The sequence below is a fragment of the Pollachius pollachius genome (genome assembly GCF_949987615.1).
Source record: "Pollachius pollachius genome assembly, chromosome: 4".
In the NCBI taxonomy this organism is placed as follows: Eukaryota; Metazoa; Chordata; class Actinopteri; order Gadiformes; family Gadidae; genus Pollachius; species Pollachius pollachius.
The window spans coordinates 25,709,838-25,735,497 of record NC_136937.1 but is presented as its reverse complement, the minus strand read 5'-3'; the positions used below and the strand labels follow the sequence as shown (position 1 = coordinate 25,735,497).

The 25,660-nt window shown below is 42.8% G+C and overlaps 1 protein-coding gene across 1 annotated transcript in view; it reads left to right on the top strand.

The window, feature by feature from the left end:
• Positions 1-19,289: 19,289 nt before the first annotated feature.
• Positions 19,290-25,660, top strand: part of tmtops2a (teleost multiple tissue opsin 2a) — a gene marked incomplete at its 5' end in the record, with an annotated part of 39,866 nt that continues 33,495 nt past the window's right edge. Inside the window, one exon of the mRNA XM_079734712.1 lies at positions 19,290-19,641. Coding sequence (XP_079590838.1) covers positions 19,290-19,641 — 352 coding nt within the window. The remainder of the gene's footprint in view (positions 19,642-25,660) is intronic.

Genomic DNA, 25,660 nt, shown 5'->3' with positions numbered 1-25,660 from the left:
TTTGTAGCGTTCTGTCTTCTGATTGGATATCAGTTGTGGGATCCCCGAAAAGTTTATTTGCCTATTATATTGCAGAGCGGGTGACTGAGAGATCGGAGTTATGAAACGCGCACACTATATAAGTGATCACTGTATGAATATAGAGCAATTCAACTCGTATATTAACATAAATAAATCGCTTACTTCACTTTTAAGGCTACAGTTGAACCAAAAAATGTAAATTTACTTGGTAAATGGTCTTTCATCTCTGTGATGAACAGCAGCCTCTAGTGGTTGATAATGTCACTGTGCCTGTGACTTATTTGGTGTAAGGCAGGGCTATTCAATTGGCGGCCCCAGGGCCGGGTCCGGCCCCTGAGGGATTTTGTACCGGCCCTTGGAGTGAAGTGTAGTTATTACATATGGGTAATGAAAAAAAATATCCGAAAAAAAAAATACTATGGTTAATTTTACATTCTTTTGTGCAGTAGGAGGCAGTATGCACCCAATTAAGCCGGTGGCAAAACACGTAGAATATCTACCTGTTTCGGCCGGACATATATTTTGGGGGACCACACATGACCAATCAAAGAGGCCCATTCGCGCTCTAGTGCCGCGCTCTTTTGCCGCGCTCTGACCGCTCTGACTTTCTTTCAAGCCAAGCACGAAGTTTGATTTAAAAATGTCTCTCTCTACCTTAAAAAAAAGATAAGTTGACTCAGAGAACAGGCAGTTCAACAATGAATGGACAGAGAAATACGCGTTTATTGCCGTTGATGCGAATCCTGTGTGCTTAATCTGTAACGAGTGCCTCGCCGTGTGCAAAGAATATAATTTGAGAAGGCATCTCAAGACAACCCATGCTAATTTTGATGCTATTTTCCCACCGGGCTCTGCTGCTCGGAGGCAGAAGATAACGGGCCTTACATCTTGTTATGAGCAAAGACGTCGCATTTTGTTTCGGGCCTGTACGGATCAAGAGAGAGCAACTGCGGCATCATTACGAGTGGCATGGATATTGGGCAAAAAGAAAAAGCCGTTTACAGACTCAGAGACGGTCAAGGAGTGTATGCTGGCATCCATTGAGGAGGTGGTAACTGATGAGAACACACGAAAAAACATTATCGATTCGATCAAACAAATTCCAATTTCTGACACGTCAAATATGAGGAGAGTTAAGTCCCTTGCATCGGACGTTTTCGAGACGCTTTTGGACAAGCTGAGGAGGGCAGAGGCGATGTCTTTGGCCGTGGATGAGTCGACTGATAACAGTGATGTTGCACAGCTGTGCCTCTATGTGCGGTTTTTTGATGGGGAATGTTTTCGTGAGGATCTGCTTGGACTAATTCCCATGGAGGGGCACACTACTGGTGAGATTCTGTTCACCAAAATTGCTTCATTCTTTGAGGAGAATAACTTGGATTTGGCGCGCGTCAACATGTTGGTGACGGATGGTGCGCCGTCGATGGTGGGCAGGGATCAGGGGCTCGCCGGGAGGATGGCAGCAGCGGCTCCGCAGGTGAGATCACTACATTGCCTCATCCACCAAAGCCTCCTGTGTGCCAAGCTCAGTGGTCAGTTAAAAGAGACCATGGACTCCGTCATGGGAATTATAAACTTCATCTGTTGTACGTCCAGTTTACAGCACCGCCTTTTCCGCAAGCTGTTGACTGACATGTCTGCTGAATATAAAGATTTGCTCATTCACAATGACATTAGATGGCTTAGCAAAGGAAACGCTTTGAAACGTTTTTGTGAACTAAGAGAGGAGATTCTGGTGTTTCTCCGGTCTTGAGTTGCAGGGCAGAGATATAACAGTCGCAGAACTTGTGGAGAAACTTCATGCTTTTCAAAGAATGCTCTCACTCTTCTCTGCTGATCTTTGTCCTGGCAAGATGCTCCACTTCCCCACATTGAAAAAATCTGGCCTGCAAATTACCGAGGTGATGTCAGGGTTTATTGACTCATTGAAAAACAATTTTGCCACTAGGTTTGAGGATTTCAGCATCTCCAGTGAAGTGATTAGATTTGTGAAGGACCCTTTCTGTGTGAATGTTGAGGCAGACTTTGCATTGAAAGGAAATGAGCTGGTATCGTCATTGGATGAGGGGTCTTTACAACTGGAACTCATTGACATTCAGTCGTCAGATGACTTGCGACAGTCATTGCAGCAGGCAGGTTTTGAAAAATTCTGGACCCATGAGGTCAGCCGAGAGAAATTTTTACATTCAAGGGGTCTTGCACTTTTTCTTCTGACAATGTTTGGCTCAGCATACACTTGTGAGTCGTCATTCTCACACATGGCATTCCACAAATGCCATTAAAACTCACAATCGCATATCCCTCACTGACCAGCATCTGCAACAGTGCTTGCGCATTGCCCTGACAACATATACACCTGACTTCACTGCTCTTGCCAAGTCAAAAAAATGCCATTTTTCTCATTAGATGGCAAATGTTGGCAAACTACATGCAAGGTAACAGGCATGTTAGTCAAGCAATAAATGAGGATTGATTTTTGAACAGTATGATGCAATTAACATGTTATTCACCCCATATTATGCTCTTAATATTTTTCTTGATGTGGTATTATTGTTGAATGCAGTTTGAAATGTTTTGCCTTGATAAAGTGCCATGCACTGTTATGTTGTTATAGTTCTATTCTGTACCATACTATGCACTTTGGTTTTATTGTTGTTGGTGGATATACATTTGATGTTGCCTGTAACTCAAATGAGTGCAATCTTAAATACCTGTGATATGGCTGAACTAGACTGATTGTTAAGGTGTCTGATTTATGTTCAAAATGTAAAGAAGTGAGTACAGTAGTAGTCCATGCGTGGATTTATGGGGCAGTCTATTTTATTTTTTTAGAAGGAAAAAAGTGTGAGTTGGATTCAGTTACCATTTAGCTGCATTTCTGTTTTTAGCCAGTGGAGAAGGGGGACAGTTTGATTTTTCTGAGAATTATTTCCCTCTTTACTTGTAACACTGAAATTTATCTCCTCATTGTCAATTGAGGACAACGAGCTGTAAAGTTGGTACAGTTATGTGCTATTAAGTGGATGTTTTCTGTTAGTTAATTGCATTTCTCTAATTGTCTGTGTCTCGGATTTTTCAACATTGTATTGCCATTTGAATGTAACAATGCCTTGGGCCTATGTGTCTTACTGCATCACAATGTTCATATGTTGTTCTGCATTTACAAAATAGATTATATTGACTCCTTCAGTATGTTGTTGTAATTTCTTTGTTACCATAATTACTCATATTCTCCGGCCCCTTATTTTGCCTCAGTTTCATGAACTGGCCCCAATTCCAAATTAATTGAATATCCCTGGTGTAAGGTATACTGCATCTGTCTTGGAAAAAATTATGCAATATATAAATCTATGTAAAACTGAAAGTTGTTTTCTTGGTTTATTTACAGGTGCTTCTTGAGCATCAGTCCAGAGAGGGCTCCAAAGCCAAGAAAAAGCGCGGGTTTGTGAACCCACATGTGAGCACACTCTTGAGGAAGATATTGGACTTCGAATGGATTTCAATGTAGAGTGAAATGTGCGGTGACGTCAGCGTTACCAGAGAAACCGTTTTCACCAGTTTAAGAGATACCAAAACAGTTGTGTTTTCCAAAGATTCCTCCCTGGGAGGTGGTTTCAAAAGTTTGCGGTTTCAAGCCTGCGTTTGCTGTTGTCATGTAAATTATACCGTTTTTTTGTGCAAACAGGGACTTAATTAAATGTTGAATTGAACAAATTACATGTTTTCTTTGTTTTCTTTTTACTTTGGATGCATGTTTGTGAAGTTATAGTATATTGCATGCAGGATATCCCTATATCACAGTAATTCCATGGGAAAGACAACTGTGAAGTTACAGTAAATTACTGGCTACCTAATTGCATTACTTTCACAGTAAAAATGTAAAAATACAGCCATTTAGTGTGATGCATGTACCGCAAGGTACTGTAATAGCACAGCTATATATTGCTAAATCACAGTATTTTAATAGGTATGACAACTTTGAAGATACAGTATGCAGTTGTATTTTTATTGTAATTTGCTGTCATTTACCTACTGTAAATTACTGTGAAAATATAACTAATTACTGTGAACTATTTAATGTAAATTACTGTGAAAATAGAGCTAATTACTGTGAACTATTTAATGTAAATTACTGTGAAAGTAATGCAATTAATAGCCAGTAATTTACTGTAAATTTACAGTTTTTTTTTTACAGTGTGGCTTTTAATCCAACCCCCAGTACACTTGTTGCCATAACGACATTACCTGATGGTAGATGAGCTGCCCTATGTTATTTTATTTTGGTGTAAACTAGGTTGTACTTTCTAGGCAAAAGACACTTATTCTTAGGTTCCTCAGGGGCAGGCAGAACAGCGTCTCCCCGAGTGCAGGCGAGGCATGTCCCCTCATAAGTGAGAGTTTATTCTTCATGCTCAGTGTGTATCGATACTTGTTGTTCAGTACAATGATCAGGGCAAGCTGCATATCTCTAGGAATAAAACAGAACCAGTGTAAGAGTTCTTGAATGTGGAATCTATTTCAATTATCTAAACTATCAACCAAATCATTGACTGCATAAGTAGACTGAAGGGTCATATATTGCGTGTTTGTGCCTGTGTGTGTGTGTGTGTTCCCAAAGGTCATGAAACCACCAGCCACGGGTGACAGTTATCACCCACGTCATGATCGCAAATTGTAGGATTGAACTCGTAATGAAGTGATGTCATTGTGAGTGATCTAGGGTTCTAGCACACTTGGGAACGAGCTAGAGAATTGGGATGTTTTCTATATGAAATAGGGCATATTATATATTATACACTATTATCAATTTGGTAGTTCTAGCCCAAAGGGAGAGGTCATTCAAAGCAAACATAATTAATAGGAGCTTTGAATGATGAATGAAATGAATGATGAAAGGTCTGGTCTCTTTTGTATGAATCAGGGGATTCAATTAAACTGAAACTGTCAGTTTGGGGGATCAAGCCCTACAGAAAAGGACTCATAAAGCTTCATCAAATGCGCCATTGAAAAGCATTGGAAATATCAAGGTGCTGCTATGAATTCATCTAAATAGATAGGAACTTGGCCATTAAATAAACCATTGCAGATGTAACGAAATGTTAACCTTACTTGGGGCTTAGCCCCATATAAAGGTCAAATCTAGAAGCCCCTGAGACAGATTAATAACCGCGGGTCAAACAACACAATCAACAGAGCTACAAACCAATCCAATAAAGAGCATGCTGTTTATTGGCAGTTGAAACTGAAACTATATGTATCAACTGCCAGGTTTAGTTTGGGTGACCAATCACATGTGCCACCCCATTCTATTCCTCATCACAAATTATTATCCATGGCTAATCATAAGATTTAACAAAATAATAAGTCTGCCAGTTAACAGCTCGACGAGTTTAACTGCAATCCAAACAGAATGGATTTTAGTCAAACAGTTGTTTGAAAAAATTATAATTATGTCTCTCAATGTAATTCTTATGGTTTTAAATCATCTGAGGAATGTCTTTGTTATAGGCTTTGGGAATGGTAGTGGTGGGAAATGCCCGACTAAGTAGATTTATTGTAAGCCAAGATGCAAGACTGGACAGTGCAGTCACTGAGGTCCAGGGAGAGCTAGTCTGTAATAGGCATCGTTGTTTCTTAACGTCTTCCCCAATTAGTTAATCTGGGACCAAGATTGGAGAGTTTTAACAGGTCTTGGCACAATATGACTCAAGTTTCTCATATCAGTTATTAACATGCCAACCCTTTTTCACAAGTATGATTCTCTGCGATACAAAACCAGAATGGACAGAGAACTGATATAAAAATTAATTTCAATTAAATTAAATTGAATTTGTATAGCCCTTAATCCCAGGCACAGCCTCAAAGGGCTTAACAGGCCATATATTTATGACACCCCCCTGACACTAGCCCCCCAGAAAAGTTTCCATTATGTTCCCACTAGGCACGGCAGGTTCAGCAGAAAGTTCTATGTTTCCTACATACGTTTTGTGAGAGCCTTTAGGTTAACACAGGGCAAGTGTTCTTTTCTTTGACAACTAAGAAGACATTTACATTTAAGGGATTTAACTGAAGCTTTTGTCATTCACACATTTACACACCAACGGCGGAGTCAACCACGCAGGGTGACAGTCAGCTTGTCAGGAGCAGTCAGGGTGAGGTGTCTTTCTCAGGGACACCTGGACACACACAGGAGCCAGGGATCAAACTAGCAACCTTCCGGTACCAGTCAACCCGCTCTTCCTCCTGAGCTACTGCCCCCAGACAAATGTGAAGGCCTCGTATCTTGAAAACATACTGAGTTCCAACTTGCTGGAGTTATATGCAGATGCTCGGTAACGCTGCTGGTTTTCATCAAATTCAGAGAACACAGAGAATTTATTTGAAAAAGTGAAAAGAAATGTCCACAGTCCTTGGGGGCTTGATGCCATCTGCATGAGCTTCTGTCGTGTTCTGCTGAAATAAGGGACAACCCTGTGGTCTGGACTTGGTCGCGGAGCCGGTTGTGACGTCTGTTGGCTTGGTGAGTAATTAACACTCCCAACCACCACTGAGAAAGGATAATGAAATGTAGCGTTATATCCGGCTAGGGCAACACAATTTCCCTTCCAACGGATCCACCCCGACTGTGCGAAAAAAGACCTTGTTCCGAGCCCTCGTTCATGCAAGGTAAAAATATGATCCTATCTCCTTTAGATCCAAAAGACACAAGCGGTGATGAACTGAAAGGCGACGACAAAGCCTGCAGCTCTGCGAAGCAAGGTCCACAGAACCCAGATTGTAAGATGGAGGACGCTAGCACCAATGTGAAATTGTACTTATTTCACTTCACTGTCCCTGTAAAGGCTGGGTGAGCAACAGGAGATAGAAGACTCAAAACCACGACTCAGGAGGCAAAAGTCAGTGTAGAGAGTGGTCTTTACTGGAGGATTGTTCGGTACACGGGTAATCAGACGTTGGTCAGGCAAACAATCCGGCAGGGAGAAGGCAAAGGCGTAGTCGGGTTCAACAGGCAGGAATCAGATATCAGGAATCAGGAATCAGGATGTCACTTAGAGAATGCTGGAACGCTTGATGCAGAGAACAAAGGAGCCCAGTTAAAGTCAACTAGGGGAAGTGCGGTAAACACACGCACACACACACACACCTCAGGAACAACAGCTGTATATTTGTAACGCATGTTGTTGTTTTTCAGAAGGTCTCTTTTTTGAACATCACTCAAGGTTATTATTATCATTATCACTTTACACACATGTAACAGAGTCAAGGGACACACACAAACATACGTAGTCACACACATTTATGTTGTACATACAGTATATGTGGGTGGCAGAGGTTTGGAGTCGATTCAAGTCAAGTCAGTTTAATTTGTAGAGCGCTTCATCACAATTACAGTCACTAAAAGGGCTACAGCTCCTGGTTCCCGTCTCTGGACTAATTTATCTGCAAAGGACTGCACGAGCGACACAGACGTCTGGATATAAGCAACACCAAAGCCTGTCAACCTGTCTTGGTTCAACAAAACCTTGTGGATAAGAATCTGCAATACTCTGCAATATTCAGAGGACTCGAGGGTTGAAGTTCTGTAAAATCTCCTTTTTTCTCTGAATTGGGGACTTATTTCAGTAAAGGTGATAAAATAGCATAGATTAGTATGTTGACGTTCATATAAGGCAAATGACCAAGTTTAAAACAAAAAAAAATTCAATTTTTTTTTTGTTCATTGGCTTTTAAATCAATGAAAACATATCATTGGCTAGGCTCATGAAAACTTAGTTTTTCCACATCTTACTTGAGAACCGCTGTGGTGTTTTTTTACGCTACAAGATCTCCCCCTAATGACTAATGAATTTCCAATAAATTACTTTGACGACGACCAAAATACCATTAGTACGAAGATATTAGACAACATTCAAATGCTCCTTCGCTTCCATAACGGAGGCGATCATTGCAATGTGACGTTGAAAGGCATGCCCTGTAGACAGAATGAGAGAGACACTTGAAAGGGAAGGGACCTAAGGTCCCTTCATTGGTTGCTCGTCAGTTCAAGAATAGATTTTAAGATCCTCTTTTTTGTGTTCGAAACACTCAATGGATCAGCGCCCGAATACTTGTCAGACATGCTTCTGATGTATGATCCCTCTTGATCACTCAAGTTCCCTGGCACTGGCCCTTTAGTTGTTCCCTGGGTGAGGACAGGGACCTATGAGAAGTTAGCGGTTAGTGTCTGTAGTCCTTGCCTCTGGAATAACCTGCTAGAGGAGCTGAGGACATCACAATCTGTGAACACCTTTAAAATAAACCTTAAAATATCCCTATTAAGCTCAGCATTCTCTTAATCCATTTGATATATTTAAGTTTATTTTCATTGGATTGTTAAGCACCTTATATTGCAATTTTGCACAAAAGGCGCTATATGAATAAAGTTAGATTGATTGAAAAGAAACAAATGAAAAATGAACAGAATACTTTCTAAATATTAACTTTGTGTGACACATTTGTCCACTGTTCCTGATGAAGTCCCAGTGACGAGGACAATCCAGTACCCTGTGTGACTCCGCTCTGGCGGAAAGTATACAGTGGGACAAAAAAGTATTTAGTCAGCCACCAATTGTGCAAGTTCTCCCACTTAAAAAGATGAGAGAGGCCTGTAATTTTCATCATAGGTATACCTCAGATGATGACAAAATGAAAAAAAAAAAATCTTGAAAATCACATTGTCTGATTTTTAAAGAATTTATTTGCAAATTATGGTGGAAAATAAGTATTTGGTCAATAACAAAAGGTCATCTCAATACTTTGTTACATGCCCTTTGTTGGCAATGAAAGAGGTCAAACGTTTTCTGTAAGTCTTTACAAGGTTTTCACACACTGCTGCTGGTATTTTGGCCCATTCCTCCATGCAGATCTCCTCTAGAGCAGTGATGTTTTTGGGCCTTCGCTGGGCAACACAGACTTTCAACTCCCTCCAAAGATTTTCTATGAGGTTGAGATCTGGAGACTGGCTAGGCCACTCCAGGACCTTGAAATGCTTCTTACGAAGCCACTCCTTCGTTGCCCGGGCGGTGTGTTTGGGGTCATTGTCATGCTGAAAGACCCAGCCACGTTTCATCTTCATTGCCCTTGCTGATGGAAGGAGGTTTTCACTCAAAATCTCACGATACATGGCCCCATTCATTCTTTCCGTCACACGGATCAGACGTCCTGGTCCCTTGGCAGAAAAACAGCCCCAAAGCATGATGTTTCCACCCCCATGCTTCACTGTAGGTATGGTGTTCTTTGGATGCAACTCAGCATTCTTTCTCCTCCAAACACGACGAGTTGAGTTTTTACCAAAAAGTTATATTTTGGTTTCATCTGACCATATGACATTCTCCCAATCCTGTTCTGGATCATCCAAATGCTCTCTAGCAAACTTCAAACGGGCCCGGACATGCACTGGCTTTAGCAGGGGGACACGTCTGGCACTGCAGGATTTGAGTCCCTGGCGGCGTAGTGTGTTAGTGATGGTAGCCTTTGTTACTTTGGTCCCAGCTCTCTGGAGGTCATTCACTAGGTCCCCCCGTGTGGTTCTGGGATTTTTTTTCTGGGATCTTGCGTGGAGCCCCAGATCGAGGGAGATTATCAGTGGTCTTGTATGTATTCCATTTCCTAATAATTGCTCCCACAGTTGATTTCTTCACACCAAGCTGCTTACCTATTGCAGATTCAGACTTCCCAGCCTGGTGCAGGTCTACAATTGTGTTTCTGGTGTCCTTTGACAGCTCTTTGGTCTTGGCCATAGTGGAGTTTGAAGTGTGACTGTTTGAGGTTGTGGACAGGTGTCTTTTATACTGATAAGGAGTTCAAACAGGTGCCATTAATACAGGTAACGAGTGGAGTCAGCGGAGCCTCTTAAAGAAGTAGTTACAGGTCTGTGACAGCCAGAAATCTTGCTGGTTTGTAGGTGACCAAATACTTATTTTCCACCGTAATTTGCAAATAAATTCTTAAAAAATCAGACAATGTGATTTTCTGGATTTTTTTTTTTCATTTTGTCTCTCATAGCTGAGGTTTACCTATGATGAAAATGACAGGCCTCTCTCGTCTTTTTAAGTGGGAGAACTTGCACAATTGGTGGCTGACTAAATACTTTTTTGCCCCACTGTAGGTCTATATTTGGTGCCAAGAGCCCAAGAGACTCAGGTAGTCTGACGCAGTACCTTACCATACAGCGTCTATCCTTCTCTGACGCGACCCGTTGAAAGCTGTTTCTTTACAAAGGAGTACTCGTTGGTCTCATTTCTCGGGAACATACACTACCCGAGTACGTTGTGTGAGCCAGCGGGATAAATTATGCATCGTGAGTAGTTAATCACATATCCCTGTTTTGAGGTTTTAAGAGCATGCTTACATCCGGTTTGGGGAGGGAGTGGGAGGGTGGGGGCCGGAAGTAGTATTATGGCCCACTGGGTCAGAGGAGTGTTTTGGTGTGTGTGCTTGTGGGATTGTGTGTGTGTGTGTGTGTCTGTGTGTGTGTGTGTGGGTGTGGGTGTGGGTGTGTGGGTTAACAGGATGGGTTAATCTGTGCCTAAAGTCTGGTGGGGGCCAGGCTGAGAGCTAGGAATTCGGGGCAATAAAAAGTATCTGGCTTTTGGTGGTACTATATGGTCATATGCTTGGGTGTGTGTGTGTGTGTGTGTGTGTGTGTGTGTGTACACACACACACACAATAGATCCCATATCGCATCTTTGAAATATTCAAGGACTATTAATCTTGTACTCTATTCCTTATCCCCCTAAATATGCCACTTTTCATGATCATTGCACCTAACAACATAAACTGTAGGCATACATTACAGAATAATGGACATTTACGGTACAGCGGGGGGCGCATTGCTCTCGTAGCAATATTCACAGCCATAGTTGTTGCCAAAGAAACCCATCCGGTTTTCTATGTAGTGATAGTGATGAGACACAAAGAATAGATATACATATATTCTTTATACATAATAAAGAATAATTTAATACCTTACATCTGCTGGTCCCGTCCCCACGTTGTTCAGGTCCCCAACAACTGTTCATTGCTTATTTCTTGGAGACCCCGCATCAGTCAGACCTACCACATAATAGAAATTTGTTTTAACCTTTTTTTTTTTCTACACACATAAACTACTACTAATGATAATAGTGGGATAGCAATGTTAAACATGACAATAATAGAGTGATAGAGTAAACGCTGTGAAATAATAACATACAAGGTCGCGGGTCCAGTTGGTGTTTCACGGCCCCCTCGGCATCTCAAAATATCCCTAATAACATACTAGTCATCAGTCATACATTGTCATAGTCATGATATATCCGAAATATAGCAACGGTCTAAGAAATACTTACAGCAAGTCAGCATGTTGTCGTCGGATGGGTCACTGCTTCCACAAAAGACTTGCCGCTATGCTAATCATTACCCCACACCCACCTGAGTCATCGGGCCCTAGCCAAAAGACACAAGGAATTCCTTATCTGCGGCACAGGTAGGGGATTCACACCCACCCTTCCACCGCGGGGTCATTGCCATTTACCGTTGAAAATGAAAATGTTAATACCCCTATAAATTAATTGATGAAGTATATAGTAACATAGTTTCATAATAGTTAGTCATATGTGAGATCTGTCTTTTTAAAATGTGTGGCTTTTTATAAACACGTTTCCCTCTGGGCCGTTGGTGAAACCACATTTACCACATAAGGATATAACCCATATATGTGTCACTATACGGATAATTATGGTGTTTTTCATATCAAAATAATGCTCTTGTCATGAAATAGCTGTATTAAGAGGATTCATAGAATAATATATTAGATAAAACTTGATTACAATACACACACACACACACGCACATGCACACGCACACACACACACACACACACACGCACACATACACAAGCCCCCCTGACCCAGTGGACCAAAATGTCGCTTCCTGTACCCATCTCCTGTCTTGACATCAAACATCTCTCTGAAGGCCATGATGTTTATCCTCACCCACAGTCATACAACCAGATAGTAACACAAAAGCCAGATACTTTTTATTGCTCTCTATTCCTATCGCTCATCCTGGTTCCCGCAGTCGGGCCCCCCACCAACCTTTTAGCCACAGATCAACCCACCCATCCCCATCTTGAGATCAGACATCTCAGTGATGGCCATAGTGTTCCGCATCACGCACCTGCAGACGTCCTGGTAGCACCGTAAAAGCCCAATACATTTTATTGCGCTCTATTCCTAGCTCTCATTTTGGCTCCTACAGTCTGGCCCCTACCAACCTTTAGACACAGATTAACCCGGCCTGTTAACCCCCCCCCCCCCCCCCCCCCCCCCCACCACACACACACACACACACACAGAGACACACACACACACACACACACACACCCAAGCATATGACCATATAGTACCACCAAAAGCCAGATACTTTTTATTGCTCTGGATTCATAGCTCTCAGCCTGACCCCCACCAGACTTTAGGCACAGATTAACCCATCCTGTTAACCCACACACCCACACCCACACCCACACCCACACACACTCACACACACACACCAAAACACTCCTCTGACCCAGTGGGCCATAATACTACTTCCGGCCCCCACCCTCCCACCCCCTCCCCAAACCGGATGTAAGCACGCTCTGAAAACCTCCAAACAGGGATATGTGATAAACTACTATCGTGTTCCCGAATGTTCTCCTGATTCCAGCAACAGAGATCTGTATTTTCTGTGGTCGACGACTCAAGGTCTCACGACCTTGAGTCGTTTTAAGGACCTCAACTAAGGGGGAGTTGGATAACTGCTTTGGTTTTCTCTTTTATGTTGCACTGGCTATTTGTCTCTCTCACGCACACACACACACACGCACGCACGCACACAAGGACACACACACGCACGCACGCACGCACGCACACACACACACACACACACAAACACACACACACACACACAACCCTGTCCCACCCACACATGAAATGGATACTTTCTATTCATCCAGTGTTATTGGAAATAAATGTGAAAGATATTTTCCACCTTGTAACTTTTATTCGATATTCGATATACATTTTTGATTAACGTAATAAATGTATTTTTTATTATGTAATAACTATACAATTGTAAATATATATATATATATATATATATATATATATACATACATATTAGTGCTGTCAGTTAAACGCGTTATTAACTCCAATTTTAACCACGTTAATTTTTTTATTGCGAGATTAACGCTCTTTTGGCTTGGCAAACGTTGTAGTTTTTTAACCTGCTGTCTAGCAACAACTGGTCACGTTAGAAAAACTACAACATACCAGATCTAGCTACACCGGAAACAAAACAACAAATAGGCCGCACAAACTTGTTGGGGCAGGCGGCGATACGGAGTGGGTGAAAAACTCCTTAAAAGTGTGTTTGTTTGTGTGTCACTCTGTTCGAGCCTGCACGAGAGTTCAATGTTGTCATTAGCTGTTTACGTCTTTCTAACCAATCGCAGTTCAAGGCCCACCTGGGCTGTACCACTTCGGGAGGGACCGTGTCACACCAAAATTGCACCGGGGGCGAAAATTGTACCGCCTACGTAATCTGCGTTCGAAAATTCCAAACCTGCCTGGCAACAGATGATCACGTCGAACGTTGCCTGGCAACGGACGATCGCGTCGAACGATGACGTAGGAAGGTTCATGAACATCATTGAGCGTCACAAGACGAAATAAAATTAAACAGATAACACTTATTTGAGAAATGACATTTATTAGTGTTGCTAACTTTATATTTGTATTGTATTTAATTGTTTTATCGCATTTAACTAGTAAACTTTATTAACACAAGCTAGCTAGACTATGATACACTTTAAACACTCGGTTTACCATCTTAATTCAATACAATAAAAATATAAGTAAAAACAAGTGTTATCTGTATTATGTTATTTTGTCTTCGGCAACATGAGTGCGAATGTTTTTTGAAACCAGCCTGGCAACGGACAATCGCGTCGAACGATGACGTTATGTTACGAACGCGGATTACGTAGGGGGTACAATTTTCGCCCCCAGTACAATTTTGGTGTGACAGCTGCTCAGTTACTCCCCTCTAGACAAAATCGACTTGGTTGCGACGTTGACAGTGAGTGTTGCGGCTGTTAAGTGAGAGGTTGCGGGCGCACAGCTCAGGCTGCCGGACGCTGCTGCAAGGAACTTTTCTAAACGCAATATTGTTATCCCGCAGTAATCAGCCCGACAGCCCCGAAACGTTAACGGCCGACCGGGAATTCTCCCCACTCTCCCGATTACCACTCCACCACCGTGTGTGTGTGTGTGTGTGTGTGTGTGTGTGTGTGTGTGTGTGTGTGTGTGTGCGCGCGTGTGTGTGTGTGCGTGCGTGCGTGCGTGCGTGCGGGAACTCCGACGTCCATTTATTGGTTGCGCTCTCTCTGAAGATAAACATGAAAAAACAGCTTCCTCTTAGAAGTGACCTTGACAAAACTCCAACTCCTCTCTTCCCAAGGGAACCAGAACAAAGGGGCCATACATACAATATTATAACAAAATGATTGAAATCAAAGAAATAAAAGACATACCTGAAGATAAACATGAAAAAACAGCTTCCTCTTAGAAGTGACCTTGACAGAACTCCAACTCCTCTACGAAGCACACAGAGGGGGAGGGGAACTAGCATGACTACACGAAGGTCAGGTGTATGCTAGCTCACCGCAACAAAATACAAAGTTCCCCAAAACACTGAAATCTGCATGGATATTTAAACCAGACTTCAATTGAAAAATGTATAATCAAAATAACTAATATAAAGAATGATAAACTATAAGATGGTCAACGATTTGATCATAAAATAAATGTACACACCTCTTCCCAAGGGAACCAGAACAAAGGGAAGAGGGCAAGGGGGCACGGGAAACTTATGGGGTTCTCAGAAATGTGGGCAGGAGCACAGAAGGAGGAGGAGCCAAATCAAAGAACAAAATCAAATAGAAAGGGGCACATAAGGGGGCATAGAAAGCTACACTTCAGGTAATAAAACAAAACTGTAAGGCAATTTTGTGTAATTATAAACTAAGAGATATGACACCCTGTTACATAGGCGTTATTCGATAGCCTGGTAATGTGTATAGGCCTAAGTACGGTAGGAATATTCATACTGGTTTGAATAATAAATGTTATAGTATTTCCCATCTTTGCTGAGCAAGAGTTTTGTTCCAAAACTTTTGAAACAAATAAAAGCCTGGGCTATTGAAGTTTTACGGTAGGCCTACCACTGTCATGCACCTACCCGATGTCAAGTGGACCGGGTTGAATTCAATGCGGGTCTCTTCTTATATCCATCTTACCAAATATATTTTATTACTGTCCTTCTCAATACTCTGATCTCACTAAAAGGGTAGCAGCACGAAATCAAGGGATATTAGAATAGAAAAAAAATGTGTGATTAATCGCGAGTTAACTATGACATTTAATATTTTAATCGCTTGACAGCACTAATACATATATATACATATAAATATACATGTATTATATACAACTGAAAGTAAAAAAAATGTTGCACCTCAGACAAACAACAACAAAAAGAAGTAGCAAAAAAGTTCACCCACTGACATGCAGCAACAACAACGAAAATAAGTTCTGCTACTAAAAGACTAAAATAAATATAGCACTCAGACTAACTCATTAGCTATGGTCTATGAGCCAGAGGGCCCAGAATGGTACTGCTGCTTTCTCTGACATCCCGTCAAGTTCAATAGCGCTAGCAGTTGACAGTGGGGCTGACAGATGATGTTAATGTCATTGTGAAGCGGGGACGTTAACACCACCAACATCAATGGGCTAACCGTATTGCGAGTCATGTATGAGCTGTGCTGTTAGCATGGTGGTGGTAGCATGTTTATACAGAGCGATTGATAGCCCCCTGTGGCCACTCAACACTGCGCTCAAAACGCACACACACACACACACACACACACACACACACACAACATGCACACACATAGACAATCCACACACATACAAATGTATACACACTACTCTTTTTTTACACACATGCACACACACACACACGCACATAGATTCACGCACACAAATGCAAACAAGCACTCCTGTACACACACACACACACACACACACACACACACACACACACACACACACACACACACACACACACACACTTCCCATGCAAGCTGTTGCATGCATAATGAGTTAAACATTTATCTCATGTTTTATCCCCACGGTAAAACCTTCATTGTTGAATATCATTCTGTGTAAATACATAAAGATGGAGGCGCAAGCCGAAGTGCATATGCATGTATGGCATAAGGCCAGAGAATGAGTCTCCTATAGGTCAAACAAGATCTGAAGACACACAGCAAAGGCCACCTGGGCCTGTCCACCTTCCAAACCAGCATCATCATTACATCTTCATCATCATCATCATCATCATCATCATCATCATCCTCATCATCACCATCATCATCATATGACCTTCATCGCCCTTGCCTTAGCTCTGCAGAGAACAAAAAGCCTCTCTATGATATATACTTTCATTTCAAAATGTTATATTTGTTTGGTTTCAAATGTGCATCAACATACATGAAGTTTAAACGTCCACATGCTGCCCTGCAATTGGACATTACGAAGGAAGAAATACATAACTACCCAATAACGGGCCGGCTCCAAGTGTTTTTTTCCTTCATATGAGTTACCAACAATGATTCGATATCAGTTGCTTTTATCTATAATGTTTCTTTTTCTGTATCGTCTTAACCGGCTGAAATTGAAAAGTTCCTCTGCGGTGCTTTGAGCGTATTGATTTTGTGTTGTGGAGCAATGCAAACTGAAGGGCAGAGGCGTCCCGCTATTGAAAAAGCATTCACATCCTTGAAATGTTATTGACCACTAACAGCTATGAGACATTGCTGTGGTACAAGATAACATATGTAAAATGAATAAAATGCTTTATGGCAAAACTGACCTAATAAAACTACACTATCTTCTTATTAATGTTGTTAAGCCAATTAGTAAGGTATTGGAAAACTGTCAAATCGTCATGTTATACTGACCTCAAATTATAATAGTTATTCATGATGTGCGTTAGAAATATGAATGTGTACTCTGTATTCTGCTAGGACCCCAATAGTATAATGGCCTTTATGTGTGTCTCGTTTCGAATACATTGCTCAGAATAACTCGTACTCAACCATGCATACTAGTTGTAAGAAAAGTATCACAGAGCGAAGAAGTCCTCCAACACAGCGTGAAGCCACTCAGACGTTCAGCTTGTTTGAAATGGTTGTTGAAGTCGTTTAAAGATAGACTCTTTTATGAGACATTAATACTATATTACAACCTAGCCCTTAGCCTGGGTTTGGAGAAATAATGAGATCTTGAGGGGGGGGGACTGAACCCCTGCTTCAGTTGCAGGGGTTCAGTTTTGTTGGGGGCTGCCACCACACAGCACCACCAAATGTCTCACACAGCGGACACAGAGTCAACACTGAGTTAGGCATGAACTAATCTCTGAAATTCTCTACTGCCGATTTTTTTACATCATTTATGCAGTTTTACTTTCTAATTTTATTTTTAGATTAAAAAAATGACCAAGGCCCAAACCTCGGTGAGCTGGCTACGGGCATGATATCAGGGACCAGACACATACCTTGTAACCTGAGCTGCTATTAATTTATTTTTCCTGAAATATACATATACTGTCACGCCGTCCATTCCTGCCACCTAGTGGGACCCAGTCTTCCCCTCATTCAGCTCTACACACCTGCCGGCATCATCAACTCCACACACCTGCCGGCAATCATCAATCAGCTCCCTCTATATCAACCCCGGTTCTCCAAACGGCTAGCAATAAACACCTCTGTTCTGTTGAAGTTGCCTGGTCTACCCTGTGTTGTGCTTTTGGGTCCACTACCTTCCCCTGTGAACGTAACATCTACATATATATGTATGTATGAGTATGTATGAAGAAAATGTGGGCAGGGGAGATACAGTCGACAGCCGTCTTGTTTACCTTAATATTCAGACGGCATGATGTTGAGGGGCCTATCTCACGGTCCCTGGCTGAGCTGGGGCTTACAGGAATTAAGAAGTCTGCGCTCTAAATTGAATAACTGTATCACCCAGGCTGCTGGCCCTAAAGGACCAAGACCCCCACCCCGCACACAACCTGAGGACTCTCAGAGGGGCCAGTTTAAGGGCGGGTTCCACTAAAATATTAAAATATTTCCCATAAGAGTTAAACTTGTAGGATACACAGAGGATCAAAGCCAAGGGCCATTCAGATGCATTTTGGGAGGTGGGGAAATAAGCTAAATGAGGGCTTTGTAAATACGACTCGACGTGTCGTTGGCCATGTATCCACAATCAATCGGGCCTCATTATTTCACGTCCGAATACAAACAGTCTGACAGGCAGCCGCACGAGAGAGAGAGAGAGAGAGAGCGAGAGAGAGAGAGAGAGGAGAGAGAGAGAGAGAGAGAGAGAGAGAGAGAGAGAGAGAGAGAGAGAGAGAGAGAGAGAGAGAGAGAGAGATGCAATGCTGGTGGATGCACGCCCGTAGTCCTCGGGGGTGGGGAAAAAACAAAAGTATCCTGACATGCACATGCGTCATATAGGCCTACGCACGCCTCTGGTGAGGCTGCATATAAACCGTTAGCCGGAGACGCCTCGTCCGTTCAGGTAGTACGTCTGAACGTGGAAATAGCAAACGAACTTTTCCTCGGCACGACGCTCTCCTCTGGACAGAAGCGAGACACTTTTTACATTTACACTTAACGCTTCGTTTTTGCTCTTGATTGAGTCATTAGTCACTATCTGTGATATTTAAATGTGTTTTATTAAGTCACGGAGTGAAGTAATATATTTAGAATAATTGAAATGTTTAAAAAATGTGATAACTGGGGGGTCGTCACTTGGCGCGTGATGAGAAACGCTCTCCAAACGGGGTCCACGTGCTGCTACCGATGCCTGCAATCGACCAGGTAGTACCGCTTTCTACGTTTAAACCAAAGACGTTTTTTTGCTCCAAAACAGAAAAAGTGACATAAGGGCTTCACGGGGATCCGAAACAATGGGATATCATCAACACCCCGCGCGCCATGTCGAGACGGCTCGCGCACCCCATCCATACTGACACAGAACAGCCAACGATGCAGCTCTCCGTCACGCGCCGAGATGAAGCGCGCGGCTCTCTAACATAACGAACAACAAACAAAAACAAGAAAACAACAACCACAATGTTCTCCGACGTGGGGAACGCGAGCGACGAGGACCTGCTGAGGTCGCTCGAGCAGGAGTGGAGCGACCGGCCGCAGGAGCGGCTGACGCGCACCGGGCACACGGTGGTCTCCGTGTTCCTGGGCTCCATCATGGTGTTCGGCTTCCTCAACAATCTGGTGGTGCTTGTGCTGTTCTGTAAGTTCAAGACACTGCGCACGCCCGTCAACATGCTGCTGCTTAACATCAGCGTGAGCGACATGCTCGTGTGCGTGTTCGGCACCACGCTCAGCTTCGCGTCCAGTCTGCACGCGCACTGGCTGTACGGGAGGCACGGGTGCATGTGGTACGGCTTCATCAACTCGTGTTTCGGTGAGTGGCTCCTGCAAGAGTTCAGTGGATGTTATATTTGCGGTGTTGGTGAGTTTAGTCGCCCTTGGAAAAGTCCCCAAGGACAATAACGGTCCTTAGTATTCCTTGTAGTCCTCTCTCCCTTGAGTGCACCATCACTCTCGGGGGTGTTCAATGGACTATTAGGGCGCCGCTACTAATAAGATACAAGTGATAAATTTATGTTTTTTGTGGTTGTCAAAAAGATTGGTTAAAGTTGAAAAATAGTCAGTAGGTTTATTATTTGAAATTACTAAATGGCAGTTATGAGAGAATAATTGGCGCATATGAATAGGACTGTAAGGTTTATTTCTCCCATGTCCTTAATTGTATGTGCAAATTGTCTTCTATACTCTATGGCAGCTAACATATTAAGCTCAAAATCGTTTTGGTTCGTTCGAGACCTCCAAGGCGTGTCAGCTGCTGAGAAGCCTTGCATGTGCTTGGTAATCTGTGGTTCATTCACTCACACGGCCGCATAACACGACACGCTTCAAAGGAGTTGTTTACACTGTCACTTTAGCGTGACAGTGTATGGAAATAGGTCAACATCTTTCTGACAAAACTTTTAAATGGAGCAAACATCAAAAACATGACAAAATGTGCCAAAAGAAAAGTGTGCCAGTTGATGTTGCAGAACATTCATAAGTTACAGATCCAAGGCTTTTAAAGTCTGGTGTGCATGACAAAAAATAGGAAATTGGGAACTGCTACAAAAAGCCATATTGAAATCAATATGATGGATGCTCTTATTTGAAAAGCACTTCAAAATGACATGCACAGCATGGCTGTTCACAGCGGTAAGTGAACCCGAAACCCATGTGTTGCCTTGCTCTGCCAGACAGGACCACCTGACGCGCTCAGAGAATAGCTATATAAAGGTCCACTACAGATGTCTTTCTTTGTTTGCTTTCTGTGCGTCTCTGGAGGTGTTCAAGAAAATCTCCCTTTAAAAACTGAAACTAAAAGTACAAATACTTCTAATATTAGTTGAACCTAAATCATTTTCACCTCACAGAACATTTTCAGTTATAGGTGTAATTAGATCATATTAATGATGCTAGTTACGGGTATATATCAAGGGCTTACATCATGAAGGGTAAAAAGCAAAAAATATATAATTGTTATCATTCAACTTTTGAATGGCATTTCTCATGTAAGCTATGTTTGCATGAGATATGTACACGACTTCTATGTAAACACACACACACACACACACACACACACACACACACACACACACACACACACACACACACACACACACACTCCCTTCCTTAAGCGTGAGTGTGTATGATGAGCAGGGTTCCTATAGCGTCGAGGGTCTGCTCTCCAGAAGGGCTCACGTGAGGATTAAGTCTGGTAGAATCCAGACCCTGAACTCTACTACGCCCCCGCACTCCTGCACGCACTCACGCAGTGAACGACATGATTCATTCACTGTGTCATCTAGGGATGCTCAAAATTAACAGTTTTTACCGTCACAGACCATGTCCATGTTCCCACTCCCTCCCGCTCCCTCAGATCCTCTTCCTCCATACACCTGTCTGTCCCCTCCGCCCGTCTCACCACCATGGGGCACAGATTCTTCAGCCGCTCTGCTGTCTCTGGAATTCATTACCATCCCAACTCAGAAACATCTGATTCATTCCCCCCATTTCAAATCACAACTCAAAACACATCTGTTCAAAACTACCTATTCCATCTGATGCCAAATGCTGTGTCTCTTACTATTGTTTTTATTTTTTATTTAACTTATTGTTGTTCCTTTTGAATGACTTTTGTGTATCTTTGTATGGTGTCCTTGAGTGCAGAGAAAGGCGCCTTCAAATTAAATGTATTATTATTATTATTTGTCCATTTTTATCGCACATTTATTCTCATCATTTATTATTGTCACTGGAGTTAGCATCCCTCTGGTGTCTATCATATCGTGTCTCGATTTCACCCGGACGTTTGTCTGTCTACCTGCCAGATTGACAAAAACGCACTGCAAGGCAAGGCAATGTTTTCTATACGTAACCCTGGATTTCTTCACCTGTCAGACGGTAACGTCTACATGCCATTGGCTGGTGGCAGGTGTTCACGTTGGCACCTGATCAAGTCACGGTCACAACAGATGCTGCGGATAAGCAAAGCTAATTCCATACGCCGCCTCTCCCTCTGCACTCCAAGCGGCACCAATCGCCGTGGACGTCAACAGGCATAAATTAGCCTAATGGACGGAGATGGTAATGAGGCATGTGGACATCATAATAATTAGACTCTGAACGTGAACATGCTGGGGTCGTCGTTTCTAGTGTCCCTATATGGTGCAGCCCTCAGCCTAGAGCAAGCAGGGCTGTTTAGCTTCAGCGTGGCTCATCTGTGCTAAGCACCTTTGACTATAGGCGTGTGTGGACGTCGCAGAGCGCAACGATGGAGTGTCGACCCTGTGGAGTAGACGTGGGCTAGGCGGGTCAGGGGAAGGGTTGCTATTGCGTTGGTTAGCCCTGAAGGTTGGGTTGTGATTTAAACAGTAGCACAGAATAGGAAATAGAAATACAGGTGTGGTGATTTTAAGAAAGTACACGGATTGAGGCTTTTGCATTAAAAGGCAACTGGGATGATTGTGTTGAAGGAGAAAATTCTACTTCACCCTTCAGATGAAAACAACAATTTAACAGCAATTAAGTAAAAGTTGCCTTCCAAGAGTGGCTCATTTATTTACTGACATACTTCATGGCATTAGAGTAAACCTTAAGTAAAATGTCATATTTTCAGCTATTTCCACCACCAAAATCTGTCTTATTTCTCCTTTCTTCCTCTTTACTGCTGCTACATTAGAGGTATACAGTATATGTGTGTCTGTGTATGTGTGTGTGTCTATGTGTGTGTTTGTGTGTGTCTGTGTCTGTGTTTGCCTGCTTGCCTGCGTGCGTGCGTGCTTGTGGGTGTATACATATACAAACCGCCGTCATTTCTAGGGCAACTATTCTTCTTAACTGGTGACTGTTTGCAGTACATAAAGACTCAGATTGTAACAACAGAGTTCTGAAATAGAGCTTGTATTAGCCAAAACACTGTTTATTTCATTTGGTTTGTTCTAAAAACTTTTAGCTTTGGGCATTAAAATGTTTTTAAATCGTTTTATCTTTACCCGTTTCACATTAACATTGGTTCCTGCAGCTGCACCCTTCCCATGGAGTAGGTTGTTACATAAGGGACTGCAGGTGTACAAACAGCAACAGCAGTCAATGTGAAGCAGTCGTAGTAGGCTGCAAAATAACAGTAAATAATATTTTGTTCCTGCAGAGAGGTTTACGTCCAGATTGTGCCACTTTACCATCCGTTTACAGCTACCCTTGCGGGATATGTGTCCGCCTCCCGGACACATATCTCAAAATAAACCCTCATTCTCATGGCAAGAGCACTTGTATGAAAAGAAATGCTAATAAGAACAGGCTGCTTTCAAAAGGAAACAAAAGTAGCCTTGCTCCTTCCAAATACAGAGGTCACAAAGCTGACATTATTCACAAAGATGAATCTATTCAATTCAAATTCTTATTTTTCAGATAGGAACTATGTTTGCGTTCAAGGATCATAGCACAATAAGAGAAGAGACAAAATAAGAGTACGTCACAACAAAAAAGTGCATGTTCAAAGCTATATGAAATGCCCAGCACAATGGTCACCTGAATGGTGAGATCACACTGTGTATTGTAGCGGGTAGTGTTATATCCTCTTTGGAATGAGGCTTGTTCACTATAGTAAGAATAAATACAAAAAAATCCATATTTATGCATGTATGTGTATGCATTTATATTGCACATGTTTATCTTACAAAGCAGGTTTTACACAGAGTTGTTCGTTGTGCAGGAACATGAGTGCAGTGCTGTGTGTGTGTGTGTGTGTGTGTGTGCGTGCGTGCGTGCGTGCGTGCGTGCGTGCGTGCGTGCGTGCGTGCGTGCGTGCGTGCGTGCGTGCGTGCGTGCGTGCGTGCGTGCGTGCGTGCGTGCGTGCGTGCGTGCGTGCGTGCGTGCGTGCGTGCGTGCGTGCGTGCGTGCGTGCGTGATTGTTGGTTTGTATGTGTCCAAGAGTGGGGGAGTGAGAGGGCGGCCCGAGTTAGTGAGAGGCAGCGGGCTTGCTTGTGAACTATTGAGGTGGCTCAAGGTTTTAGTCTTGAAGACCGGATTGCTTTATTGGACGACGCATGTTGCTTCCTGTCTGTCAGAAAGTCAGAGATCTTCCTGCATGTGGGCTCGGGCACACTCAACTTGGATAATATGTCCTGAAGAAGAGTGGAGGAGATGGTGTTGAATGCGGAGTCCCTTGTTGAGTACATTATCTACAGACCTATTGGCTCCGTAGGGGAACCGCAGTGGGTCGAGGAGGGAGTTGGTGATGGCCTTGAAGGGTGTCAGCAATAGGCGCTCAATATTCTTCATGACCATAGAAGTTAAGGCGGCAGTAGCTCAGGACGGGCTGGTTGACTGGTTACCGGAAGGTTGCTAGTTCGAGTATCGCCGTGTCCCTGAGCAGGACGCCTCACCCTAACTGCTCCTGATGAGCTGGCTGCTGTCGCCTTGCATGGTTGACTCCGCCGTCGGTGTGTACATGTGTGAATGAATGGTTGTAAGTCGCTTTGGATAAAAGCATCAGCAAAAAACCCTAAATGTAAATGGCGACCGGTCTGTCCGCGATACTCTGCTTTTGGGGAACGGCGATGACGGCAGATGTTTTGAGGCCGGCAGGTATGATGCATTTGAGGAGTGAGTTGTTGAAGATGTCCTTGAACACTGCTGGTGTGAACAGTGATTCAGTGTAGAATGGGAGACAGTGTATAGCCCAACTGCCCTGCTGGGGTTCTGTCTCTTGAAAGTTGTCATTGTTATAACTCACCCTGGTGGTGCTGGAAAAAATCTGTCCTCACAGAAGCTGATGTATGTCCCATACGTCACAGCCTCTGTGTGCTTCCCCAGACTGTTGGAGGCAGACCTTATAATGTCCCAGTCTGTCTTATCATGGTTTCTCTGCGGCATCAATTCTGATCTCACCACACATGGTTTAGAAAGTTGTAGTTTCTGCCTGTATGCTGGGATCGGATTAATAGCAGAGAATGGCCCCGGAGCCAGGGAGGGACTGCCTAATGACCTCTGACGGTGCTGTAACGATGATCTAAAGTGTTCTCCTACCTGGTCAGCCATTTAATTAACAGTTTATATTTTGGGTGTTTGTGAGTTAAGTCACCCTTGGTAAAGTCCCCAGGGACCATAACGGTCTTATTAGTATTCCTAGTAGTCACTCTCTCTCTGGAGCGCACCATCACTCTCAGGGGTGTTCAATGGATTATTTGGGGGCCGCTGTTAATAACATACTAGTGATAAAGTAATGGTTGTTGGGGAGGGCAAAAAGTTTGGTTAAAGTTGGAAAACAGTCAGTAGGTTTATTATTTAAAATGACTAAATACCAGATATAAGGGAATAATTGGTACATATTGATCGGACTGTAAAGGTTTAATTCTCCCATGTCCTTAAGTGTATGTGCAAATTGTATTCTATACTCTATGGCAGCTAACATATTAAGCTCAATTTCCTGTCATGATAACCAATGCATAAGTTTAGATATGCATTGGTTATCATTGTACTGCAAAGCAAACCATTTGCTTTGCTAAAGGTGGAATTGGTATAAGACACAGGTACTATAACACTATCATGGGAAACAGAGGGAATTAATTTGTTGTTTATCACAGTTCTCCTCACATGCAACACAACTGAGCTAATTTATTGTTATCCACATGCAGAGGTTAGTATGTGTCAACTCGTCGTGATACTGATCATTCATGGACAATTGGGCAGTCAGAGACCGGCTGCGATTGAAATAAACATGTCTAACAAGGCACAAACACTTGTGTGTTGTGTTAATAATTAATGAACGTGTTGGTGATTAATGAAACAAATGCCTTTCCCATGAGAAATTATATATGCAGACCCTGCAGTTGTTTTGGTTGATGTCGCTTTAA